Source organism: Andrographis paniculata, unplaced genomic scaffold (genome assembly GCF_009805555.1).
Source record: "Andrographis paniculata isolate CXL003 unplaced genomic scaffold, ASM980555v1 Contig43END, whole genome shotgun sequence".
Lineage (NCBI taxonomy): Eukaryota > Viridiplantae > Streptophyta > Magnoliopsida > Lamiales > Acanthaceae > Andrographis > Andrographis paniculata.
This window is the reverse complement of record NW_026137577.1, coordinates 1,633,640-1,651,536: the sequence shown is the minus strand read 5'-3', so window position 1 is coordinate 1,651,536 and position 17,897 is coordinate 1,633,640. Positions and strand designations below refer to the sequence as shown.

General features: G+C 30.8%; 3 protein-coding genes across 4 annotated transcripts; 1 reads left to right on the top strand and 2 right to left on the bottom strand.

Moving 5' to 3' along the window:
• Positions 1-594: 594 nt before the first annotated feature.
• LOC127251254 (uncharacterized) lies at positions 595-4,442 on the bottom strand. Its single transcript, XM_051274870.1, has 3 exons — positions 4,299-4,442; positions 4,109-4,194; positions 595-1,512 (listed from the first exon to the last, which is right to left on the bottom strand). The coding sequence occupies exon 3, from the start codon at positions 1,483-1,485 to the stop codon at positions 712-714; it is 774 nt and encodes a 257-aa protein (XP_051130827.1). The 5' UTR covers positions 1,486-1,512; positions 4,109-4,194; positions 4,299-4,442; the 3' UTR covers positions 595-711.
• A 167-nt stretch (positions 4,443-4,609) lies between these two features.
• LOC127251256 (uncharacterized) lies at positions 4,610-10,252 on the top strand. The gene is made up of 8 exons (XM_051274871.1): positions 4,610-4,818; positions 6,748-6,821; positions 6,982-7,023; positions 7,425-7,466; positions 8,132-8,215; positions 9,495-9,582; positions 9,796-9,893; positions 9,987-10,252. Exons 1-8 carry the CDS (start codon positions 4,635-4,637, stop codon positions 10,005-10,007), a joined length of 633 nt encoding a protein of 210 aa, XP_051130828.1. The 5' UTR covers positions 4,610-4,634; the 3' UTR covers positions 10,008-10,252.
• Positions 9,540-16,454, bottom strand: LOC127251257 (uncharacterized). 2 transcript variants are annotated; one of them, XM_051274872.1, is made up of 3 exons: positions 15,908-16,454; positions 10,441-10,531; positions 9,586-9,604 (listed from the first exon to the last, which is right to left on the bottom strand). In XM_051274872.1, the coding sequence occupies exons 1-2, from the start codon at positions 16,390-16,392 to the stop codon at positions 10,447-10,449; spliced, it is 570 nt and encodes a 189-aa protein (XP_051130829.1). In that variant the 5' UTR covers positions 16,393-16,454; the 3' UTR covers positions 9,586-9,604; positions 10,441-10,446. The 2 variants fall into 2 exon arrangements, with proteins under 2 accessions (XP_051130830.1, XP_051130829.1); XM_051274873.1 differs by lacking the exon at positions 10,441-10,531 and having other exon boundaries at positions 9,540-9,604.
• Positions 16,455-17,897: the final 1,443 nt, after the last annotated feature.

Here is a 17,897-nt window from a genome sequence, read left to right as displayed (position 1 = left end):
TACCAGTATCCTACCGAAATTGAAATTTTTGGTATAAACGATATATACCGGTATCTACCGAAATCAAAATTTTCGGTATAAGCTGTATATACCAGTATCCTACCGAAATTGAAATTTTTGGTATAAACGATATATACCGGTACAGTACCGAAAATTTCGATATATCGAATTAATTCTGTATATTGAAACTTTTGGTACGATACCGATATGTATTTTAGTCATACCAAAAACTTCGATACGGTATCGGTATCGCTATCGACCGGTATTTTCAGTACGGTACGGTATGCCATCCCTAGGCAGAATTGCTAAAAGACACAAGGCTAGATCGGATTGAAATTAACTCGTACAAGTTTATGTATTTTTCTACCTATTAAATTCAATTATCTCAATTTCTCCACATAAAAATAATAATGATACAAAATAGAGAACTAAAATGAAATTTTCAATCTCAAAATCATAAATCCAAACAAATTTAAGAAAAAATATATTTATTTCCCCATTTTCCCGTTCCGAGCACCTCTCTTCCACACATCACACAACAGTAACGCAGCAAAGCTACAAAAAAATGTTGTAAGAAAACAAAAACTTCAACTGTGATAGAAAGAAGCAGACATGCCATTTTATTTCATCATGTTTCCCTTAAATGATACAAAGGCTCCAAATTCACCATACCAAACATACACACACAATGCATTCTTATACCTGAATCAATCAGAGAGTAGAGCCCTGCTGAGTTACATCGCCATCGTCGTCTTTTCTCGAACTGCCCAGCCATTGCTCGAGTTTCGCTTCCCGATCAGCCTTAAACTCTTCGTAATTCTCATACAAGGACACCAGTTCTTGCTGCGACAAGCTTTTACCAATAGGCGATTCTTCCTCGAGTTCGCTTTCATTTCTGCTCGACAATGGCAGATCTTCTACCTCCGAATCGAGCTTTGCTGCAGAAGAACTATTTCCTGAATTTTCGACCTTGGAATGACTCGATTCTGCAGACTCAGTTTGAACCCACTTGAAGTCGTTGGCCCGTTGCTTCGCCGACTTCAATACGCTCGAAAGGTATCCGCCGCTTGATCCATCGTCGAACTTTGGATTACGGCCCCATGTGGTGGACGGGGTCCATGACCGAGTTCTTGCAAGAAAACTTGGGCTGGAGGCTTGGATCAAACCCCGTTTCGGTTTTTTTAAGGACATGATGGATAAGGATTTTTTTATTTCTTCGATCATCCCATCAGCTATCGGAAAACCACATTCCTTCATTGATCTTACCATAAGGATCGAATCCTCGAGATCTTCTGTATGCAAAGATGTCTCGTGGGATTTTTCAGCGACGTTGTTCTTGAGATTGATGAGGTTGGGAGCTGCGTTTTGGGTGTGCTGTTGGACGTAGAATAGCCCCACGGAGGGTTCGTTAGCCACAAATTTGATCATGTCTGCTAGATCTTCGGTTACTTCCACAAAACCTTCGCCACTGGAAAAATCACGCATTTTTGGAAGGCAATCGGCTCCTCATCACTGGTACACGATATAAAGATTTTAAACTAGAGATCAAACAAAGAAGACGATAAAGAAACAACTGTAATTGAAATAAATTGCATATTACATCATTATGCAAATTGAAACACAATAATTTTTCGAAGAAATAAATAGAAGAAACAACAGCAAATGATGGGCGAAAAAAGAATATGTCGATCCAGGGGTTTAATAGACTTAATTGTGGAATTGTACCCGTCAATAGAAACATTTGATTACTGTAATTTTTTCCAAGTGTACGGAATATAAAGTAATATTCGATAAATTTTTTACCAAAGGGATAGAAGCATTGAGCCAAGTTTAATTGACCCACCCTTGTGCTTTGTAGAAACTATTTAATTAAAAACAAAGTCAAAATTTCTTATAATTCACATGTAGTTGAAAAGTCTTCACCGGTGTTTTAAAAAATATTGCACAGAATCCCTTATTTAAGGGAATTCTATGCAATGTTCTAGAAAACACATTTAGAGTGTGTTTGTTTGGGGGATTGGATTTTAAATATACTATTCATCCCATTTTTTTCCCCAAAAACATCAAATCAAACACCTATTTTTTATTTTTTATATTATACTAAAAATCAATTTTACATTCAAAATATCACATAAACACTTATTTATATTACATCATACAAATATTCAAATTCAAAATTTTTACTATTCAAATCCCAACTCAAAATCCAAACCCCCAAACAAACACACCATTAAGGGATTTTGTGCGATCATGCAATATTTTCTAAAACACAAAGGAGCCTTAGTCAGTATCTAAATTACGAAGGAGAGTTGTGCAAAATTTTCAAACCACAAATGAGTTATAAGCAAAAATTTACCAAAAAGGAGAAAGGAAAAAGGCCACAACAGGAAGTAAATTGGACTATTAAAAAGAAAAATCACAGGGTATTTCAGTGGGCTTCACTACAGGTTTTTATAACATTTTGTCACAAGAAGTTGATTTAAATTCAATTAAGAAATGGATGGATTTCAAAAAATTCCCTGCATAGAGCTATTCTAATGAAAATGCCAAGATCGTGTTTGTTTCTAGGTCAGTTGTTTCCCTACAATAAATGCAAATGTTATGACTCATTTCTTTATTTGTAAAACTAGAAAAAGACAAGCTGTCAAAAGAACTTAAAGACAGCTTTTACACTAAATGTACATTGTCGTCAAATATATTATGCAATGATATTTCACATAACTAATTACAAGCAGACAAAAAAGGTAATCAGATTACGAGGGAATCCATAAACAGGAAACTTGTCGATCCAGAGCCGTATAAGTTCCACTCTCAATGATGAATTGATTTATAAATAGAATAGAAATAAATAAAGGGCTAGACAAATGATTGGTAACTGAATTTGCTCGGGGCGTTATTCTATATCCAAATGCACTTAAAAGCTGTCAACCAAACTGAATTAAGTTGAGTTTAGAAAGTTTGAACTCGACTTGAGAAGAGCTTAATTACTTGTTTAAGTGAATGGTTTAAAATGTTCTTGAAAAAACTTGACAAAAAGCTTTTAGCTCAGTCTTCTTCCAAGAACCGTGCAATACGTCCGGTTGGATTAAAAGATTAGAAGAATATACAAAATCGGATTGTCCCACACAACCGAAACTACCACAAAACCTTTACCACATATAAATTTTCTAACTGTTTGTCGTCTTAATCCATGAATTTATTTAATTCTCAAAGAAATGAAAAATGTTCGAATTTTCATTCCAAACACAAGTTCTCCATCATGAAAATATGAGTAAAAATATGTGTGTTGGTCGGGGTTTTCCCCAAGACTTCCACGTCAATACCTTTTATATCACATTAAACAACTATTCAAATTAAAAAATTTGACTATACAAAATCGAAACCCAAATTCAAACTCCCAACGGAACACACCCCAAGCAGATATGCTTTATAGTTAGCATCAACTGTTATACAAACTTTTACCTCTACCATAAGATGGAGATCAAGATTCTTTACAAGGTCCCTATAGATTACTTGAAAATATTTTAGACCACACTTTCTTGGATTTAACATATTCTTACGAAAATCTAGCAATCCGAAGTACACGCAAAACATATTTTAGTCATAACACTGCAATATTCAAATTTTTAGCTTCAAATAAAGAAAAGTAAATGATATAGGTGTACCGAGGATAATTTTTCCAGATTTCAGCTTCACTATAAGTTGCTCAAATTTAGTATAAGAACCTAATGCAAGATAAGTTCCATTGAGATCATAAAAGGATTCAATTTCAAATTTGGAGAGAACAAAAACATAAATGTAAACCAACAAGTACACAAAATCACAGCATCTACCAAATAAACATTAGTTAACCAGCAAGATTCCCCATACATATCAACATATTACACTTCTTAAACAGCAATGGAAATATGATCAAAGATCAATACTTAGAAGTCCTGGTAAGAACAAGCACACATCCAAATCCTTGTCCAAATCATGGTCATCTATTCAATCAATTGATGACAGCATCGAATTACAATTGAGCAAACTTAAACGCCACGAAACGCACAAATTAATAGAATCGCATACAAACAAAATCGCAGAAAAGGAAAATTAGAAAAAAACTCACCGATTTCTATTGCGAAATGGGAAGCCCGTCAACAATTGACATTTCAAAACAGCTCAATCCCCAAGCTTTGTACACAAAATCACAACCTGCCCAAAATCAGAACTCAATTCTTGAAATGTTGATAAATTAGTACTTAGCTACATGCAAGTCTGGAAGTCAATTTAAAGAATGGAAAGGAAGACATGGTTACTGGAGGATCTGTCAAATTGCTGGTTGAAGAAAAGGGATCGGATAATTATTCAAATCCGGAATCGGATGATGATTTTTCCCTCTTGACCTTTATTTGATGAATGGGAAAGCGGTGGATCAATTATCAGAGTTGAAAATTTAGGGTTTATTTGTGAGGCCATGAACGTCGATTTCAGGTACCTTACGCTTCTTTTGTTGTACCTTCAATTCCAGTGTTGTACCTTCTGCATTGTTGGTTTTTCGCCTTTTTCTAGATTTTTATTTAATTTCATGGACAGCAGTAATTTGTATATACGGCTATATAAATACAATTGTAGAAGATAAAAGAGGTCTGGCTATGGCTTCTTCACTTGTTTCCCACCAAAATGTCTTCTTTCAATTCCATCCTTTTCTTCCTTCCCTTCCCATACAGTCAAACTCTCTCAACAAATTTAATCCAACCCTGATTAATTCATCACTGCGCTGTGCTAACAGCGTGAAGCTCAAGCTTAAATGCCAAATTTCAAGGGCTTCTTCTGAAGGTATTTTCCAGTTACCCTTACTATTAATTACTTCTCATTCTTCCAGTCGATTGCTGCTCGAATTTTACATTCGAAATTTTTGGTTGCATTGAACCATTTTGCACCCCTTGATAATGAGTTGCTAGCTGTTAATGGAAAGCTGATTGTCTAATTGACCGGTTCATTTGCTGTGTTGAGCTTTTTAGAGGAGTTAGCTGTTTAGCAGTGCCGTTTATGTCATCTAGTTTGTGTTTGTATGCTTGGAGTTAGAGCTCATGTTATGAGATATATGTATTAGATTACAGTTTTCAATGGATCAGGATTGTGCCAGTACCGTGTGGTTTTTGGTATAGAATTTTTTGACATTTAGGTAGTATTCAGTTCAGGAGTTTCTTCTTCTTCATTCACTCAGAATACATACAGTGAACTGGTATTATGTCATCTAATTGCAAGTAATCAGGTCAACAAGGAGTGTAAGTCAGGTTCGAATTGGTATGCATTGCAGAGTCAAGTCGCAGCAGAAAATTTCACTATTATTCTATATATGTAGAGCTGTTATCTAGTCGAAATGAGCGAGTTTTTCATGTTTGAGTTTAGCTCGTGTTTGTTAGTTAAGAGATGCAAGCAGAAATTATGATTTGAGCTCACCTCGTTAAATAATCTTTTTGTTAACTCAGACTCGACTCATTAATAAGATTTTTTATTTATTTCATTTGAATTTAAATTCAATTAAATTTATTGATAAATTTATATAAAAATTTAGAATTAAGTATAATTTTATATAGATATATTATTAAATATAAAAATGAATTTAATTGTTCTAATAATACTAACTTGAAGGAGCTCGAGCTCATTTGTAAATAATTTATTTATTTTAGCGAACGAGCTTTTAACAAACACAAACAAGCTGAATCGAGCTGAGCTAGCATATAATTCATTTGTTATACAACTCTATATATATGACCGCACTCAACCTCGAAGTATGGTGGAACGTGATTGTGATTCCGAAATGTTCTTGGCTGGATTAGGCGTGATACCCCCATGGAAGCTCAACTTTGAATAAGTTATGACTTATGTTAATTAACCGTCTCACCTAACAGCTTAATCTTGAAGAGATACACATTATTTATTTATATACAAAAGAATAAACCAACACTTTAGATGCCCACTTATCTCCCATGACCACATTCCTAGAAATGGAAAAAATCTGGCTAACTTCCTTGCAAAATGTGGAGCTGTGAATGAAGATGACTTTAACTCAAGGCTATTACCTACTGTAAATCTAATCCAGCCCATATGTTTGGATCTTTCGGGCATGCTTCAGTTTTTGGTTTTCATTTTTCGCTTTCTAAATTTATTTAGCTATATCTCTAATAAAATCTCCCTACCGAGAAAAAGTAATTTCTATGTCCAGTAATAGCACAAGAACACATAAGGCACTTAATTTTAATACTATGGATTCCATCAACGTTTGTAGGGCTAATCTTGAAGGTAGGTTATATATAGGAGGAAAATATTCTCTATTTTCACAAATGTGTCAAGTAGATCCAAGTCTACCCCGGCCCACTCTTTTACATTAGCTACAATCTTTGTGTAAGAAGTGGAAAAGACTACTATACCGATCCTCTCTATTTCCTAAAGAATTCATCCTTGGAAAAAGTACAGTCTTCTTTGTCATTTCTCACCTCCATTCCCAAATCTAAGTATGTACAGAATGTATGACATAATTTTATAATCTGGTATCTCACATTAATGCAGCATATGCACAAAATCACGTCTAAAGTGCAGTCATAGTATCTATTTTCAACTATATGCTGGGTGTGCTTGTATATTGAAACATAGATTTGAGAATGTAAGAAGTTTCTTAGACGTTCTCCTTGTCCCTATCTGCCTACATGCTTTTATATTCTACATATTCCCGAAATGTATTTCTTGCTACACATTCTACAGAACTTCCAGCTGAGTTGATTGAGGATTCCAAGTTTGTCCCCTTGAATTCTGAGGATCCGAAATATGGACCACCTGTAAGTTCTGGTCAGTCCTACGCCATTTGTTCTTTATATTGTTGTCTTGACATTCTATATTTTAGAAGAAATGAATCAACTGATTCAAACACACTTATGGATGACTTCAACGAGTCATGGGATACAAGAATTGAGTTTCACAGGTCTTTAATTTTTTCAGGCATTGTTGTTACTGGGGTTTCAAGTGGAAGAGGCAGCAGAGGTAATGTTACATATGAAGCATGTCTACAATTATGGGTGGTGTAATAATCCCATCCCATGAGTTATTTTAAAAGGATGGGTCATTTTTCAAGGACTTTTATCCCTTTCTAATCACTTAAAGTAAATACAGCCATGACGTGCAAACTTTCTTATCATGCAAATGTGAGGTTGAATATGCAGTGTTGATTTTCATCCATAATTATTTCATTTCTCATTTCTTCTTCTCCATCAAAGTAAATCTTCCTTACTGCTTGTATTATTTCTAGTACAAAAACTCTGGCATTCTAGAGATACCTCAACTGTGTACTGAACTATAACTCTCAGTCGATCAGGCCACATTTAAATGTGCATCTTTGGAGTTAATGAAGTACTATCCTATCTTGTGAAATGATTTTTTGGCAGATACAACAGCTTCTGAAGGAGTTGGATGGTGAATTTCTCAAGGTATTTATTAATATTCATTTCACGATTTCACCAGTGCTACGTTATTAGCGGTTCCCTTCTGTTATTAATCAGGCAATGCAGATTTTGAATGTAATTCTTCATTGTTTTTATATCACTAATTTTGTAATATTTAGAAAATAGCCTATGCAAAATAATGTCTCTACCCAAAAACTTAAGCTTTTAAAATATCAATTATTAAACTATTCTTACAGGATACTAGAACTAAATGATTGTGATTTCAAAATCCAACCTTGTGTATATACAACAGGATTACATATTCCGTATTTTACTACATTAGTAATACATAGTATCTTGAAAGTGAACATTTTAAAAGAAGGTGGTTCTCCTTGTGGATATTTGGTTTTGATATTGTTCTGAAGCAACTTTTTATTATGCATTTTGATGCTATATATATCACAATGGTGCATATAAACGTGTAGTCATATTATCGAACTCTACTACCTTGTTCACTGGCTCATATTATAATGAGGCAGTACACCAAGTTTTCATTTATTCTTTTCATATTTCGTGTGTTAGTTTGTCCTTGAACTGCTCCGTGCATTCTATTAGTATCTGTTTCCAGTGAGGGATCCGTACAGTTTAGATAGTTATGATCTTTTACGTGTCGAGTGGCGATTTTTATTGGCCAATCTTTTTAAACACAGGTTATATTTTGTACGGAAGACATGATTGACCGTTCGCTCTGGGAAGCAGTGACTGCTGAACAATCAAATCTTGATGTATCAAAGGTTAGTTTATCAACGCCCAAAAGCTACATTTTACAGAGACATAACTCAAAATGAAATTAGGATAAATGAATCCTACCTTCATTTAGACAGCTTGATAGCAGAATTAGCACTTGATACATATATGTGTGTGTGTGGATGTAAATATTTTTATGTCAATGATAGCTGCCTCATCTAATGACCTTTGGTAGTTCTAGGTTGGATTTCTAATTCAGTGCTTATCCACTTCAAGTTATGTTTCAACCCATAAAAATCAATACCCAATGTTCTAAATACAGTGCTTTTAGTTCTGTTGTCAATCTTAATATTAGTATCAGTTATAACTTTTTGAACCCACCAAAAAAGTTATACACATGCTGAACATGTGAGATAATATCTTCATTAGACATCTGAGGGTTGTTCCTTATGTTATATACAATGTTAAACATGTTGCGATGACGCTTTGACATGTGGATAATTCCTCATTGGTGCTAATTTCAAATTAACTTCCTATTAAATGCAATAGACAAAATTATCCATATCTCTCATGTGGTTTCGAAACTCATAGTAAATTCTCCTTTTACTTTAAAAATTACGTGCCCTCCCTTATACTTTTAAAAATGTTACATGAAATTCCTTTGTAATTTCGAAACTCAATGTAAATCTTCACTTTATTTTAAAAATTGCATGGCGTCCCTTATACTTTAAAAAAAATTGCATGACATCCTCCGTCGTGCAAAAAATATAGATAGGAATTTATCTTTAGGTAACGTGGATTGGCTAGGGTCTTCTTTGGCTAATGAGACCTCGATCCTGAAGCCTTCGGAGTATCTTCTTGATAGGCGCTGCAAACAAGAATTCATAGGTACATACCACAGGAGAATTCACTCAGCATCAACAGGTTTCATGGCGGTGGGTTTTCATGCAATATTTTTGAAAGTATAAGAGGTGTTATGCAATTCTTAAAGTATAGAGAAATTTTACGCTAAATTTCGAAATCACATGGGAGATATGAGTAATTTTACCGATGCAATATGTACATAAAACCATGAACAAAAAAAAAATAGGAGTAAAGACTAACCTTTTGCTTTTTCAAAATTGTTGGGAGTTTCTACAAACAACAAGGGGATTTTGGGTGATATATATATATATATATATATCCACACACATAAGTGTAATTTGCAATTTATGGTTAATATTACTCTCTGTCATTCTCTTGTACTTCATCTTGTTCTGTACGGTTTGAGATGCACCTAAGATTTAACAACCAGATGTAATGATTTGAGCTATTCTGCCATCACAGGTTGCAACATGGCTCCCACGAATTTGTTTCTTGTCTGGTCTTAATGGGGAGGAGATGATGATGTTCATCGATGCCTTTGAGGAAACTGGTAATAAATATTCAATCTGAATCTGGCATTAAATCAAAGTTCTTAGTACACTAGACATAAAATCAAAGTTCTTATTATGATTTGACATTTGATAATAGTGATGCAAGCTTGAGAATCCAGTCTATATATACTTGATTGATCTTTCAATTTGGTATATAGGAATATATTGTTTCAAACAATCCTTGCTAAATCTCATGGGTTCAATCTATGTAGGTCTGGAGCAGCCAGTGTTTGCTGCCCTGGTCCCGAATAGTGCTGAAAAACCTTTATCGGAGCTGATAGAAGAGATTATGGGCGACCATGAGATGCTGGTAAGTCCACATTTGATTTGATCGGAGTTTACCAATATAGTATTACCTAGTAGCTTCTCTGCATTTACAACTTCTCTTTGATCATGTCTATAGTCTTCAAAGAAAAACGAGTGAAGTAGAGAAGACACTAATCGAATTGATCAGGGACTGCCCGGAGTTGTTCTTTCATTTCGACAAAAGTTGTTCTACTTGTCCATTTTGCACAGGTGCGATTTCCTCTGCATATAATGTCGTTAGGCTATTTCTAAAAGTGCAATTGCTACGGTATTTTTATTCTAACCAAGAATTATATTTTTTACTCTAAAAAAATACTATTCAAATATTCTATATATTGTCCGGTCAGATGACCGCTTTGGTTAGGATGCGGTACTTTAGATTAATAAGTTATGATATTATTTTACTATTTTTTATATGGATAGTATTGTTGTATTTTTAATATATTTTTAGCATTATATCTCAATAAAATATGTGTAAAATCTGAAAATAAATGTGAATTTTCCACATGTAAACCAAAATATGCATGTCATATACAAATATGGTAATTTACCACTGCTTATATAATAATATGTGGTGAACGGCTTTGACATGCACATGCACCTTTTGAGACAGTTGGACAATTTTTCCATTCACAGTCATACCTGAAAAACCACGATATTTGCTAATATGAAATAGCTTCATAATATCATTAGCATTTGGTGATTTAAGATATTGCTCAAAAAAAACTTAAACCACAGCACGACAAAATCTTTTTACTTTCTCAATGACCGTTTATTCGTCTATTTTAACATATTAGTCAGCTGCATATGTTGTTGTACCAAATGCTAACATGTGAAATACAATCGTTGCTTTATGAAAATGCGGCAATCTACGACAATTAAGTCCATCGTATTGTTGTTAAAATATGTATCTTATTGTTTAATTGCATCAATAATAGGAAGAATGAAACTTCGAGACATTCGATAACGTCGGGGAAAGGTTCCTTCGTCAAATACTGGGTTAGGTGCAAACTAATTATTAAATAAATTACGATTAACAACTCTATGACCTAGAATATACCTACGATGAGTTGGTGGTTGTGTATTGAGAAGACGATCGAGATAAATACTACTTTGCTCGATAACTGAGGTGACTATCTTCGTACAATCGTGGGTACATGCTAGAATGTGTTGGCCGATTGTTTCCGACGAAGATGTCGATAAAGAATAACTTTGAGCTACCGCATTCGAAGGCCCTCCAATTTTATAACTTATTTCTACCATAGATCAAATATTTTGATATTGAATTGAAGTATATAATATATGCAACAAATGTAACAATTTATAGACGAACATGATAGGTAGATCCAACGGCTATAAGTTGTTGAGATTGTTTAGGGATTTATTTGGATCTATAAATAAAAGGTTTTGTTTTATATCCTTTTATATCACATTTGTGTAAATTTTTTTTTTTTTTTTATTTAAAAAAAAGATCTTCTAAACTTGTTGATTTATCAATGTTGAAATTCAATCGCATATTGAGAAACTTTTTGAAATTTTTTAAAACTTAATTACATGTACTAACCAAACATCTGTAGTGTGACTGAAGGCCGCAGACGAAAAAATTGAGTTGCACGTAATTTTCAATTTGTTCAGACTTAGATGGGTAAACTACATGAAGAAGTCAAACAATTTCTTACATGTGTGAATAAAGTCAATAATTTGTATTGCATTGGTGCGTTGAAATTGAATATAGTAATTATTTTTTTTACTTTTATTATTTTCATAAATTTATTATACTAACTATAATTTTTTTTTTTTTTTTCAAATAAGAGACACTAGACAAATATTTGTAAAAAAAAAATAAAAAAAGTTTTAAAGGTACTTATCTTTATGATCAACTAAAAGAGATCACAATTAATGTTTTCCCCGTAGAAAAATATTTTGAAAATGTAATGCAACACATGTCTCGTCATCATCGGAACATCCAACTTCCGATTCTCCCACACTGACTTTATTTTCTATTCATTTAAATGAATGCTAAAGGATTCTTGTTCAATTTTATAGATAATATTTTGGTAATTCTACGGAAACATGCATGTCCTACGGAAATTAAAAAAAAAGGTCTAAATTGAAAACAAAATCGATGAAACCTTGCATTTTGATGTTGAACCATATTAAGCAACACATCACAAGTTATTGAAACTGTAAACAAATCATATGAACAAATTAACAACTACAATAAGCTTGAAAAACAAAATTTAGAATATAAAGTACTTAAAACGTGAGAATAAAATTATGTCAATAGATCTTAATATTGTTCCAAACACAATCATCATAGTTATATTATAATCAACACCAAGAGATCATAAGAAAAAAAAAAAAAAAAAAAACAATACCAACTTAATTCAACTAGTTTGTACTCGTATTTTTTTGATGACATTGATGAAAGTGGTAGTAACGTAGATCCATACTAAATAATTTATGTTTTATTTTTAATGATTATTTTCATTTAGTATTCATATTAACTGTGGATGTAATGTATTTTTTTTAATCAAATTAAAGTCAGTTGTATATCTATGTAATATGTTATTTTTAATTAAATCAAAACCTTAAATTTTATATTTATATTGGTTAATTAAATTTTATTTTAAATTTTATTTTATGTAATTAAATATTTACTTATCTATATTTCATTTATTTAAAAATATAAAATATTACTGTATGACAAATTGGTAAAAGAATACATAAAATTTTGGTATAAAAATTATTTCGAATTTAATTAAAAAATATTGTAATTATTTACTATAATATGTAAATACATTAAAAACATAAATTAAATGATAAGACATTTAAAAATTATAAATTTTAGTCACTCATAAATAATAAAGTATTAATATATAATTAAAATATAAAATTACATATTAGTCTTTACATAATTATAACAATGATCCATATATAAATTTAAAAGCTAAAAAAAAATAACACGTGCGAACACGTATAATACAATAGTAATTATTTTTTAATTAGATTATGTTTTTATAAAATATTTTAAATATAAAATGGACATTATTATGGTTTGTTTGTTTGGGGATTTAAATTTTAAGTTTGAATTTAAATAGTAAAAATTTTGAATTGAAATTGTGATATAACGTGATATAAATAGATATTGATGTGATATTAAAATGTAATATGATTTTTACTATGATATAAAAAAAAAAAAAAAAGGTATTTGATTTGATATATTTGTTTTTTTAGAGAAAAAAATTTGATGAATAATTAAAATTTGGAAAAGTCTTCCAAAAAACACACATGTTTACAAGAGAAAAAAATGATGAATCTATACAAACAAATGTGTATTTGATTCCAGTGTTTGAGTTTTTTAACAGTAAAAGTTTAAACTTAATAATTGTTTAATGTGCTATAAATATATGTTGACGTAATATTTTAAATTTAAAATTAATTTTTAATATAATATAAAAAATAAAAAATAAATATAATATCCGATAATTTTTTTTTTTTTTAAAAAAACACTGAATAGTAAAAATCTCGTAAAAAAACGAAAAAAGAAGGCTTGGATTCTATAAAACAAATGAATGAATTATTGATGTGTTTGTTTGGAGTTTGAATTTTTTATTTGAAAAAACCCAAATGTGTTATAGTTTAAATTCATTCTCACACTACCAAACCACCTTTGGGACTGTCTTGCTTATATATATATTGTTGTTTGTATATAAAAAAATTCAAATCATTAATTTTTAATTTTTTAATATAATAAATAAGAATAAATCAATTTTATTATTATTATTATTATTATTATTATTATTAAATATAAATCAATAAAATAACTATCTACACAACAAATAAAACACAAAAACATCTAATAAAATTAAAGACAGTAGATTATTCCTCTTTCTTTTTATACAAATCAGATCAAAAATGCAACTTTTAAAGTTGAAAAAAATAAAAAACACTACCATTTTCTTACATGTTTTTCTTCACTTACTTCTTCGTCTTTTCTGTTCCAATATTAAACAAACATAATCTAAAATATTATTGATAAGATTTTCTATATTAAAAAAATATTAAATCTTTTCAAAACCTAAAAAAATCTGAAAATTACAGTAATTTTTTTTATATATATATATAAAAAAAACATTATTTTTTAAAAAGACTCGTTACAAAAAAATCTATCATTCTTTTGTATGTATAATAACAAAAGATATCAAAACTATTTTATACATCTCTATTAATAAATAAAATATTATTTTTAATCTATTATAAAAAATAAAATAATAATACATTTACTTGGGACAAAAATATTACTACCCGTGGCGGATCTAGGATTTTGAATTTGGTAGGTCGATAAATTAATATAATTAAATTAAAATAAAAATAAATAAATATATTAACAAAAATTTATATTAGAAAAATAAAAAATTTGAAATTAACAATCACTTATACATCAAAATAGTTATAAATGTTCACGACGACATCTTATATTTTGGTATCAGCCGACAATAGCATCTATACTAACTTTCGTAAACACATCTCTTTATAAAAAAGTAACAAAACAATCATTTAATAATTACTCTTTCATACTATTCCGTAATTTTTTCGTGATGATAGTTATAGTTGAAAATAATCTTTCCACGTTTGCGGTTGCTATTTTTCCTTGTTTTAACAAATTCCATAGAACGTTCATTTCAAATTTTCAAATCTCAAAATATTTCATCGCATTAAACATCAATAAGGAAATTACCTAATAATGATTCGAAAATCATTAATTTTGCTTCTGACAATTCTGTAAAATATAATTATGCAAGTAGTTGTAATATCTTTTCATTAAAAGAAGAATGATATATTTTTAATTTAGTGATAATTATTATTATTTTTTAATTCTTTTTGGTGGGTCAATTGACCTTGCCTAATACTTCATCCGCTCTTGTTACTACCTCCATCCCATAAGAAAAGTACCATCACGATAGATATTTGAATATTAATTATTATATCAATACGTAATACAAATTAAGAGAAAATAACAAAAATATCTCTATTAGTCTTTATAATACAAATACAATGATATTTGTGGAGTAAATTATACAGATATAAAAATATTTTTAAAATGTTAATACAATGACATAAAAATAAATGGTGCTGATTTTATGAGACGGATGTAATATTTTAAAAATTACAAAAATTTGTGGTTATAGGAATTGAAATAATAAATCATACTCTTCTCAAAATTTTGGTATATAAATAATACATATATATATATAATATTTCTTCCATCCCACTATTGTGTTCATCTTGCTATTTTTATCCGACTTATATCTCATGTTACTATTTTTCCAAAAACAAATATTACATATTTTAATTTAATTTTAAAATTTTTAATTTATAATTTTTTAAATTTTGATTAATTAATTATTTTAATCTATAATTATTTATATTATAAAATAATTATTTTTAATAATATATTATTCATTATACTTTTTTAAATTTTTATATCTTCAATTATATTTAATTATTTTCTATTTTAGAAATTTCGCTAATTGCAGTACTTAGATGGAGTTGGTACATTGTAACTAACTTATAACCAAACTAACAGCACATTATTAAACATTATAATCAAACTTCACACCACACCCAAAACCCTTAAAAAACCCATCGATTCTTGAAAGTTTTGATGAAAGAGAAATCCAGAAAATCAAATTCTTGAAAGTTGAATCAATCCCATCATCATCATCATCCCTCAAGAAATCTAATTAAATAAAACAGATAATAAAAAAGGAAATCTGCATCTGCTAGAAACTTGATAAATCTGAAGAATTCCAATTATTCAGAATCAGAAACTAAAGCAAGTCCAAATTCAAGAAGCACGAACAGATGCAGCAGATCGTAGTAAAGCCAGTCAGTTACTTGAACAGTCATCTCAGAATCTCAGCCGTCAGAAAGGCATCTTCAATCTTAGCCGTCAGATCAAACAAAGCTACATACGCACGCAGAGAAAGAGAAAGAGAAAGAAACAATACTCACCTGAACATCCATGGCCGGCGAATCTCACGGAACGCCCACGGATAGTTTTCCCTATTCCTCTGATCCTCCTCGAGAGTAAAACCGACGGCGACGGTGACGCCGAAACCTGCCCTAATTTGATCGATGCTGAGAGATCCAAACCGCTGGGTGAGCAACGAGCAGAGATGCTCGTACAAATCTTCGATATCCAGGAGATACGCAGCGTAGGCGACATGGTAGATGAGGAACAAGTCGTCGGATTCGCGGAGGAACTTGCGGTTGTGAGTCATCTGTTCTTCGCCGGAGGTCTGCGCTTGTATTTCTAAGTAGTTGGCGATTGTGGACATGGCGGTGATTTCGATGTCTTTTATGCGGGGGTCGATGTATTTGCAGCCGTCTCTTACGTATTGGAAGAGCACCGGAGCGCATTTGATGGCGCGGTAGCTGATTGTGACCGAGCCGCCGGAAATTTTGACAACGATGAGTTGATCGTCTGTGTACCTCATTTTTTAGAGAGAGAGAGAGAGAGAGAGAGATTGACTGGGGGAGGAGACAAAGTACGGGTTCGCTTATCGATAACTATCAATTACTTACCTTCCGCCATTTATATTTAATTTTTTATTTTATTAATTTTTTATTTTAAAAATAAATATGGCGGGAAGGTGATTGATCGAAAGAACACAATACATTGGGTAGGATAACTGTATCTATCCGTTGTGTGTATTTAAATTTTTATTTTAATAATTTGTTATTTTAAAAATACATATGACGGGAGCGGATTAGCTAATACAAAAAAGACACAATACATTGAAATAGAGTAACTGAATTCATTCGCAATGTGTATTTAAATTTTTATTTTATTAATTTTTTTATTTTAAAAATATATATGGAGGAAGATTATTAATCGGTATAAAAAGTACACACTATATTGGAATAGGGTAATTCAATTCATTCCTATGTATATTAAAAATTTTAATTTATTAATTTTTTTTTTTTAAAAATGCATATGGTGAGGGTGATTTGTCGGTATAAAAGAGACACTATCTTTGGGGTAGGATAACTGAATCCATTTGCTATGTGTATTTAAATTTTTATTTTATTAAATTTTTATTTTCAAAATACATATCACGGAAGGTGATTGATTGGTATGAAAGGACACGGTACGTTGGGGTAGGATAACTGTTTTTTTCCATCCGCCATGTGTATTTTAAATTTTTATTTTATTAATTTTTTATTTTAAAAATACATGTGATTGTTTGGTAGAGAAAAGACACAATACATTGAGATAAGCTAATTGAATCCATCTGCCATGTGTATTTAAATTTTTATTTTATTAATCTTTTATTATAAAAGTACATATGGTGGGAGGTGATTGATTGATATAGAAAGGACACTATATATTGGGGTAGAATAACTGAATCCATCAGCCATGTGTATTTAAATTTTTATTTTATTAATTTTTTATTTGAAAAATATATATGACAGAAAGTGATTGGTTGGTATAGAAAAGACACGGTACATTGAGATATGGTAACTGAATCCAGTAAAGCACGGCATGATGGAAAATTCCATATAAAATTTTTATTCTTTTTATGTCTGTTGTCGGTCCACGTAATTTATTACTCTTTCTCTTTTCGTCCCGAATTAAAGGGGTCTTTTGGGTTATGTTATAAATTAAGAAAGAATAGTACTCCCTCTGTTCCATTTAAAAGTTATCATTTTTCATTTTCGTCAGTCCCAAAACAAAGTTACTATTTCCTAATTTAGTAATTGTACTACCTACTTCACATAATAAATACCCTTTCAACTTACAATATATTACACAAATGTCATTACTTTTATATTACACTATACTAATAGGGTATTTTTGTCTTTTTTACTACAATTTAATATAATACAAATATTCAAAAATCTACGTGCAAAAAACAAACACCACCCTTGTTGCGGGACGGAGGGAGTAGTATTTTATTTGTTAGTAAAAGTGTGTAACTTTTTTTTTTGACACTTTGCC